This window comes from Orussus abietinus, unplaced genomic scaffold (assembly GCF_000612105.2).
Source record: "Orussus abietinus isolate OABI.00-Male unplaced genomic scaffold, Oabi_2.0 scaffold139, whole genome shotgun sequence".
NCBI lineage: Eukaryota > Metazoa > Arthropoda > Insecta > Hymenoptera > Orussidae > Orussus > Orussus abietinus.
Genome location: NW_019394303.1, coordinates 48,343 through 58,554, shown reverse-complemented (window position 1 = coordinate 58,554; position 10,212 = coordinate 48,343). Strand labels below are relative to the sequence as shown.

General features: G+C 44.0%; 1 protein-coding gene across 1 annotated transcript in view; it reads right to left on the bottom strand.

Annotated features, from left to right (window-relative positions):
- Positions 1 to 2,783: 2,783 nt before the first annotated feature.
- The window catches only part of LOC105700673, a 50,969-nt gene continuing 43,540 nt past the window's right edge, over positions 2,784 to 10,212 (bottom strand). The window contains exon 8 of the mRNA XM_023435073.1: positions 2,784 to 10,199. Within this exon, the coding sequence (XP_023290841.1) occupies positions 8,247 to 10,199 (1,953 nt within the window). The 3' untranslated portion in view covers positions 2,784 to 8,246. The remainder of the gene's footprint in view (positions 10,200 to 10,212) is intronic.

Genomic DNA, 10,212 nt, shown 5'->3' with positions numbered 1-10,212 from the left:
CATACACAACAAGAACTCATTCCTGACTGGTCTTTGGTGAAGACGTCTACATGTACCAAATAATGTAAAATGTAGGAATTATTAACAAGGTACACAGGAAAACGACCCAGGCATTTCACCCTACTGGACAATGTATTGTAAAATTATTTATAACACGTGATAATCGACAATACTCTACAGAACTCCGTATCATTGAATAAGTGCAATTGATCGTAAAATTAAGTTTTCTTTCAAAGATTCATGCTTAGAAGTTCATTCACCTCGAATGAAAGCGGAGGAAGAAAACCCGGATTAAAGGAAAATTTGCCGATAAATTTTTATCTTCTAGAACTACGAAATTCCTTTTGTTTTATCTTCCTGTTTTTACCGGAGATCAATCTGGCGCAATCTATATATTCCTATGTTCAGGCTCATCGAAATTACTCTGTAAAATTATAATTATTAATTCTATTCCGTTTTTATCTGAAACACGTATATCGGTCACTCAGGGGATGTGGGCGCGAATTTTGAAAATACGTATGTAACCTTGTCTACTCATCTACTCATACTCACAGGACACAAATCGTCTAAGGACTCACCTCTTTAAGTAAATCATCGGGAGCGATTGTCATACAAATGTATAGTAACTACTTGTCAGATGTATATACGTCAATATATTGTATGTACAAACGTATAACCCAGAAGAAAACATTGCACGCACGTATTTGTACGGAAGCACTTGCGTGCAGATGTCAGAACGGTACATGCCCGCTTGCTAAATTCGCTTTGTATTTGGATTCTTAATTATATCGTAAATCCCCCAAAAATCGTAAACACGGGGACGCGAAGAACGTAAATCATCCACCGTATCTCATATGTTTTTTTAGGGTAAGTCATTGAGGTGTAAAAAGTCGAAGGTAACTATTCTGACGGTCTGAATGCGTGCGTACCCTTAAGAATTAAGAGAATGTCGAGTTTATCTACTTGTAGTTTAACGTAGCGAGGTACGATTAGACTTGTACAGACCTTGTACATTTGTGTATATCGAGTAAACGAAGTGTCCTCTGCAACATGTATTTATTGAAACTTTCTTCCGAATCCTGGGTAGTGAATAGTACCCGGAATATGTGACAATGCTGACTGAATTCAATTTTACCTTCGTTTCATTTTCAATCATTCAAATATCTTACGTGGTAAACGTATTTTAAGTATGTGGAATAATTTCCGATAATGCATGAATCTTCGGGAGTGAGTTTAGAGAACTTTTTATTCAGTTTTCATTTAATTCAGGTTTTAATTCGTATTAATTTAGCTGATTCTCAGTTAATGTGTACTTTTTTCCGTGCACGGTGCATCGTTGTGAAAAATATTTGAGAAATATCAAGCTGATAAGGTGATTCGTATTCGAGATGTTCTAAAGAAAAGAACGTCGATAGAATTCGAAGCAGGGCAGTGGTGGATGCAAGGAAATCGATTTTGTTCATTTAAATGAATTTATTTGATTTCAGACACACGTGCAATCGGGATATTTTAGTAGGCATTTTTCAAGGACCTGTTATAGTATCAGAACGGATCGTAATCGTACAAGAGAATAACGCTTTTATTGATAGTTGATTCGAAGTCATCTTGATACCGAAAAGGTCTATTACCATGCATTGAGTTGCATGGTAATAAATCTTTATTGTTGCATCGGGTAACGTTCACATCTTAAATTCAGAAGAAAAAAAATGGTTCACTGCTAATCGCTCGATAATTTGTAAGTTTTAGGTAAACTCAAGATCATCGGGCAAGGAAAGATGTTCGAATAATGAAAACGTTTCCAAGTATAATTACGAGGTGTCTAAAAGAATGTGAATCATTTTTTAAATTGAATTCCTGGGACCTCTCTATCTTCTCTTTGGCGATTTCGAGCGCACAAATAATGTTCCCCATGTGGTGAATTAATACCAGAATTATGTTCATCGACGTAAAGATTAAATCTGTACGGAATGGAAGAAGCTGGAGATGGCGACGTTTTGGCTGATTTTCAAAAACCTGGGTTTTCGTCCGTCCAAGAAATACTATTGTCAATCCACGCAATTTTGCCAGCAGTTTAGAGGTCCATGGTAGTCCGTCAAAAAGTATATCAGCAGAGTAAATGAACTTTCCGCAATGTTTCAGGGTACGCATTTAATTAAAATCGATTTCTCTTTACACACCCTGCTTCATAGTAGCAAATGAAGATAATCATACATGTACATTGAACAGCTGATGGTGATTAAAAATTCGTCGATCGAAAGGTTCAAACAGGATCGATGGAATCGATTATCGTTCTTGCGAACGGATTTGACCGTGGTCGAACAATCGAGCAGAAGGTTCCAACTCGATACGATTTCGGATGATTACGAGATGTAGACTGAAAGTACGGAAAACGCATAACTCTTCCGTGTAGTAACATTAATATCAATGAGATAAACGAGATTCACTCCAAGCATCCATTTCGCGTCCATCATCTCTTCTCTCGAGCCAACGCATAGGACCAATGAATATTCGAGGAATACATCTTTAATCGATATAGAACACATCCCAATCACTCGGAGGATCGATCGACGGTTCGGCGATCGAACGGCCTTTTGCGATCGACCGATCCACCGATAGTTTTACATACGCATAAGTACATCATTAGATTAGCTAAGACGGTAGAAGGTTCGAAGCGATTAAAAAATATGTCGAAGGCCAAAGGCCCAAGCTCTCTTACTCTGGCATCCTCGCACTCTCTCTCTCCCATTTTCTCGGTTAATTCACTCGGCGACTCAATCGATATCTTTTATGTACTTACTCCTAATTTATTTCCGTCAATTTACAATGAATTAGTCGACTAACCATCGGCCCGGCGAATCGCGACCTGCGACCCGAGTAATCGATGGATAATTATTAACACCGATGACACCTATATCTTATATTTCCTTCGCGCACGTTCTCTCTCTTTCTCTCTCTCTCTCCCATTCTCTCGCCCCATCTCTGTTATATCGGTAAACGGAATGGACTCTGAAAAACATTTACTAAGTTCTCGACTTTTATTATTGATTCACTTGTTGAGGCCGATAAAACGAAAAAAACATTTATATATATAGACATCAGTTATTATATCAACGACTTCATCTATACCCTGTGCATCATCTTAATGTCTCGACACATTCTATATGTGATTATTCGATACATGTTACTCGAGTAGTAGCTATTTCAATATAATATTTATACATTATATTTATATATATATCTGTATATATATATTTATATTTATAATTATGTATAATCATGCCGATGCGTCATTTTACAGCGTTAATAGCGACAGAGGAGCTTTCGCGATGCTTCGCATCGACCGACGACGTTTAAAAAGTGTGGGTGAAATGCAATAGAATAGAATCTTGATGCAACGTAACGTAACGTAACGCAATGCAACTCGAGATTATCATTACGATATTGCAATATATATATATATAAATATTTATATATATCATTTGTTTGTATGCTAGCAATAATGGACAGTAACGATAAATAATAGTAGCCTTCGACGACGGCGACGACGAGTTTCGTTCGGACGAGAGGGCTAGCACGACGTCGACAGTAAATTGGATCTTATTGACAACGATACTGACAATGATAGTAACAATGACGGCACAGTGACACTCGTAATGGTAACGGTATCCCGTTCGATTATAAAACGTGGTAACGCGTTGGACGATCCCAACGAACCAACGGGAAGTGCAGGTGAACTCTTTCAATTCTTAGCCTAAAGTCGAAATTTCCTTAATTAACGTATTGCCTACAGAAATCAGTAGCATTGGTTACGGGCTTCGATTACGCCAGCAAACCCGACCGATACGCGAGAATTAGTCTATTCTGAGAACCTCGAAAATCTGGGATAAATCCACAGGTACGTAGTCGGCCATTTTACGCGATTAATTGGCGAAGACAATGTTACGGGAAGCCTCGGGAACTAACAAGGATCTTGTTAATTGAAACTCAACAATCATTTTGTGGACTCCCTTCCGAGAATGAGATCTCACGATGGGGCCAAAATTTAACTCTTTTTCGTAAAATACGATATTGGCAGTTTGTTACGGAATGGTATTTAAAATGAAGTAATTCTGATTTTTTGGTGTACTCAAAATGCTCCATCGAGGGAAAGAAATTAAATTAACCAAAGAAATATTTCTTTGAACGGTACGTTGCATCCGGTTTATTCGAGTTTATTTGAGTTAAAGAATTATTCTTCGAATTACCAGAATATTTCTTTAATACTATTCGAGGAAGTATTTCTTTGGTTCAATGACACTTTTTTTCCTCAGGGTCCAAATTGTACCGAATTTAATATAAATGTCGGGGATAAAACCAGCAGGAATCTGTCTGAAGAAAAATAGGAACGCTTTTGACGAATTATTAGGGAGTTTAACGTGAAAATGTTCCTCGGCCAATTTCGAGATTCGAATAGGTTCCAAGAATATAACTATTCTCGCTAATTGCAAGATGTGCGGACAACGAGAAAAGGAACCAGTGCTGCTTATCTCTGATTAATTACCCGAGGACGAGCGAACTTATGCCGCGGATTTTCAGCCTCCGAGTCTAGTCATACTTCTTTAATCTTTTTTTTTTTTTCTTTCTATGTACAACGAAGTATGAGATGGACGAGCACCGTAATTAGGAAAGCTAGATGAAAACGACAGTCTTGGATTTTCGATCCGACTTTCTCCTCTTCCTATCCCCGGCACGACTCCTGAGGACGTTTTTTAGTGCCGATTTGACATTTCATCGGTTTAAACGAATCGCTTATGTACGTGTAAATTAATATACTCTCTTTCGCCTCCCCTTCTGACGATCGACACCTACGTTTTGAGAAACCCTCGGGGGAAAACAGAATGTCATGAGCATGTACAAATCTAGTTGTTTGCAAATGGTAGATTCGAAGAGACTCGTGAAAAGCTAACCGAAGAAAATACAAAGAATTAACATGATTTCCATTAAAGTGTGCACAATGGATCTAACTTGATTCCACAATATGTATCAATGTTTGCGACTTGTTATTTGACATACTTTTTTATTGTATGAAAGTGTAAGAAGTATGATTTCATGTACACTCCTCCCTCAATTTACGCGGCTCCTTTTTTTACCCGGTAAATTATAACACAATTTACGCGGTTTTTATTTCCAATGTTTTTTTTTTCTTTGCTTTTGCACTGACAGACTTTATGCAACGCGATTTCCATTCGCGCAAATTCAGGGACAATTGTTTTGATATAGGTAGAAATATTTTAATAAAGATAGAGATTTAAATTCTACGTAAGAAATTTAGAAAAGTTGAATCACGGGAAGATATACTTGGATATATAATATTACTAGCGTTACTAAAAGAACATAATCGAATAAAATGAGCTTAACTTCGTATTTTGATTGCTTCTTTTGATTCCTAAAATTCGAGAGTTCGCAGTCGAATCTATTCTTTAGACAAAACCTCACTGCCAAGATAACGTCTATCGATTTCAGGAAAGGTAAAGAAAGTCAATTAATGACATCAATACATACTCGATACCTTAGATTAGTCTAAGGTGAAAAAGTATAACTATCGATCATCGATAATGGCATTTCCTTTCTACGCTCCAAAAATCAACAGCAAAATAATGGTTATTTTGAAAAAATTTGAAACAATCTTTAAAAATCTCAATCGACTGAAAATCGTGAACGATAACTGTGAAACGATTTAAGGAAGGCGCAATACCCACATATGATAATTAAGATGATTTTCGAATAGATAGTAGCACATAATATTCGTCTATATCTTCAAATGAAATCTACAAGACATCTTAAAAAAATCTGTCGCTCGGGATATTTAACAAAGATTAGAAACAAATACTTAGAAATTATCCGGTGCTACTAGGGCATTTTCTTCGTGTCAATGTCACGCGGATTTGTGATGTGACTAGTTGAAATGATAATCTTAAAAATCATTCGTGGGTAGTTTATCCCACTGTCGAACGTTTACAAAGAAAGCAAAGTCGACTAGCCAACGTTAAGTCGTGTCGCGCGTAATGTAGAAAGGAGTAAACGATCCTAAAGAGGACAAAATACCGCTATTTGATCAATTCTCCATATAAGGTCCGAAACATATAACAGATATCCGCGAAACATCCGCAACGTATTCGGTATATTTCGGTTCGAAACTTTCTGAAATGAACGTTCTCTCACATTTCTGTAAGATTCTTTACACATTAAGTTTAGCCTACAAATTAGCCTAGACATGTTTAACAGTCCTGTATAAGGGTGCTTGCGGATATCTTACGCACACGTAGATCACACACTGTATATATTTATCCTATATAATATCGCCAGCGAATCAGCCCGCGGTATTTTGTCTCTTTTAAATGACACGCACGAGTTATTACGTAACTTACGTAAAGAAATATTATGAGCTACTTATAACGAGCCAGGAGCGACAAGAGAATGCCTCTCTTGAACAGCGGCAAAGATAATAATACGGTGATGGCGACGACGATGCCGATGATCATGATCGTAATAACAATAATAGCAATAATTACAATAATATTAATATTAACGACAATGAGGGTGACAGGATGAGAATAATGACGGTGACGATGATGCCGGTGATTGCGGTAATAATAATAATAACGATGGCAATTATAACAACAATAACAATAACAACAACGAGGTTAGCGTTACGGTATACTTGGAACGAGTTCTCTGTTGCGCGATGCCAGAACACGGTTCCATTCGTCGCACGTTTATCAAGAATGGCACCGATTAACGTTCCACTTTTGTTTTTCAGAAACTGCAAGGGTCTGCCGGACATAGGAACGCAGCTCCTCGAGGAAAGTCTTCTCTTATCCGAGTTCCGAACCAGCCTAAGACCGTTTGCACCCATACCGGCAAAAGCGGAACCGGCGCCGGCGCCGGGCATTGATCATTTTCACCGGTGCCGGCTCTGAAGCATGAGAAGGTATCCGAGAAAGTAATTAATAGTGTACCGACGCCGGTGAGTTTCGACAAGCGTGTGCAAGTTCACATAAAATTGCATTAGAAACGCCGGATTACGCGTGTAAGCTTTCATTCATTTACATTGTATCCGGAGAATTTTTATGGTAATAATGATTTTTTTATGGTAATAATGTAAATAAATGAGTTACATTGTTTTGTGGAAAAGCCGATGCCGGCGTTCTTTCTGGATGCGACATAAATAAATGGGAGCTTGCACACGTAATCCGGCAGTCTCCAGTCCGGCTCAGTTGCCGGTCCGGTCGTCCGGCGTGCCGGAACAGCGACCGGCATGCCGATTCTACTGTAATCATAAGTGAACTTTCACCCGCCCGTTGAACCTCGCCGGCGCCGGTGAGCTGTTCTTTGCTTTCTCGGGTACCTCCCCCATAGATCGGAGCCGGTGCCGGTTCCGGGTTTGCCGGTGCGGAGGCAAGTGGCCTAAAAGACGCGACCATCGAAGACTCGGGACCGTGATAGCAAGGTATGCCGTATGTTTTCAATGTCGAAGAATTTCTAAACGGAGACCAGGATGCGCTGGGTCCGACGCCATCGCCGTCGAATAGGGACGATCCGCAACGGGGTAATCGTCACGAATCGCGCGTAGCCGAAAGTAACCGAAAGGCCCACATGTTCCACATGACGGGTCGTCGCTACGCACGCTCGTCGTCCTTCCTCCCTCGTCAGGGTGGCTCGTCCTTGGCGGATCCTGAGTCGTTATTGCTCGATCGACGTGCCGACGTAATCGGAGGACGCGATACTTAGCCCCGGTTCCAAGCTCAGGGCAGGACTGCCAGAGGTTCGCCGGACGCCGAAGACCATCCACGTGAGGGTTCCTTGGAAGGGGCGCATCCTGGGCTCAGGGGGGTGTTCCGATCCGGTAGGGTGTTCGACCGCACGCGGCCGATCTTCCGGGCCGTCGTGGCGGTCGTCGTCGCCGTCGCCGGTGCACACCGCGAGCGCAATAGCGGTCGTCATTAAAAGCTACTTCGTTGCGTGTTCTGGATTAAGCTCTGAGCTCTCTCGTTTGCTAGACCGATGGCCTCGCCGGCGGGGTGGCGGCGACCCCCTGGGCTGCCATTCGAGGCGCCCTGGCCCCCCGGCCGGCCAGTTCCGAGCACTCTCCGTGGCCAGTCCGCGAACCGTGCCGCTGGGAGTACCCCCGGGGTACTTCCTAGCGGAGTGTAAAAATATGTAAAAAAGTATCCTGCCGAGGATAGCGCACCGGTTTACATTGATTATCATACACCGTCGTAGGCGAGGTCGACCGGTGGCCTGTGGTGGCTCGGGAGGTAAGAGGGCGACGGGGAGCTGCCGGAAGCGGGTCCACCGGCTCCCGGATACCCCGGGTAGTTCGCACTGGGCGCGTGGATGCCCGTGGGCGGCGCCGGATACGCGTCGAAGGAACTCGAGTAAGAACCGTTGTAGGGGTAGGGGTTGGCCATGTGGCCCAGGGACGGGTGCATCCCGCCCATCCCGCTCATCCCGCTCATCCCGCTCATCCCGTAGGTGCGCTGCATCAGACTAGACTCGAGGCTGCCGAAGAGGTACCCGTTGGTCGAGCCCATCGGCACCGGGTAGTGCGGCCCCGGGATGATGTTGGGGTACGAGTTTCCGGGGTGAGCGTGACTCATGCTGGGCGTGTAGTTGCTGGACGCCAGGTTCTCCACGGTGTACGACTTGCTGTGCTGCTGCTGGTGCTGCTGCGTCTCCGCGTGAGGATGATGGCGACCGTTCATTCCGTATATCGAGCCGTAGTTGTCGCTGGGGGAATGGTGGAGCGAGCCCGGGTATATGCCCCCCGCGGGGGGCAGAGGCGGACTGTAGTTGGACATCCCGGTCCCGGAGAATCCGGACAGGTACAACGATTGGTGGGTCTCCATCTTCTCGGTGAGGCCGTCGTCGGAGATCCCCGGATGGTTGTGTTGCAATCTCTGGTTGCCGCCTTCCGCTATGCTGGGTATTTGATCCACTAATGATTCCAGATCGCTCAGGCTCTTGGAAGCGACGTCCTGTCCCGAGTTCCTTTTCATGCCGTACTGCTCGTGGGGATGATGAGGCGACATGGAGGAGTGGGTGGGCGTGTGAGGGTGCGTGTGAGGAGGAGTCTGGTGGGAGTGGTGAGAATGGTCGTCGGTGCCCTGACTCAAGGGGGTCGTGGAGGTCGTTTGATGGGCGTGAGGATTGTGCGCTTCCGAGGTCTGGTCGTGGTACCCCATGTAGCTCGTGTAGCTGGAGTGAGACGGAGTCCCGGGACTCCCGTGATGCATGGACCCGTCGCCGCTGCCCGCGGGATTGTATTGACGATGATCACCGTTTAGGTTTTGCTGGGAAATACTGGTCGGTGGCTCGAAATCCGGATGCTCGACGCTGGGCGAGGTCAACGGCGACGGCTCCAGGTTGTTCTCCGAAGAGATCGCCGTGTTGATCTCGGAGGAGAGATCCGAGTGCGTGAACGAGAGGGACATCGACTTGGGACTTTGGCTGTAATGCTGTAAATGAACGGGACTCTGCTTGGCGCTCATGTTGTACGGGCTGTCGCTCATTCCTTGTCCGAAGAACCCGGAGTCGCCCATGGGTTGCGTATAGGGCGCCATATGTGGGAACGTCTTCGGCGGAGACATCAGCGGGGGAGAGAAACAATTTGGAACGGCGTTACCGTAGCCATCGTTCATGTGAGACATCGTCTGGTGTTGCTGCTGTTGTTGCTGCTGCTGCTGCTGCTGCTGTTGCTCTCTCTCCCTGGCTTCTCTCTCTTGCTGCTTCTGCTGCTGATGTATCTTCTTCGGGCGACCTCGTCGCTTCTTGATGACTTCACCATTTGCGTCCAACTTTTCGGGATCCGGTGGTGGCTGGTCCTCGGGGTTTTTTATCTTTTTCGGTCTGCCGCGTTTCTTTTTCCCTGGAATCGTCCCTGGTTCCTGCTTTATCAATGTACCGTTTGCATCTGCCATACGATTTTCCCCGTCTGGGGTCAATTCGTCGTTAAATATTGGTTTTTTGTCCTCGATCGGGTCCTGGTCTTTCTTCTTTAGCTTCGAGTCGGCGAATATGATGTCCGACTCGTCTAGGTGCGTTATGGTGCCGTTTAGGTAATCTCGGAATTTCTTTAATGCCGCGTAGTATGGGACCTTGTCTGCCGCTCGTGGTAATTGAGCGCAACGGGCGCTACTCGAAGGCATCACCCACATGTACTGTAAACAATAG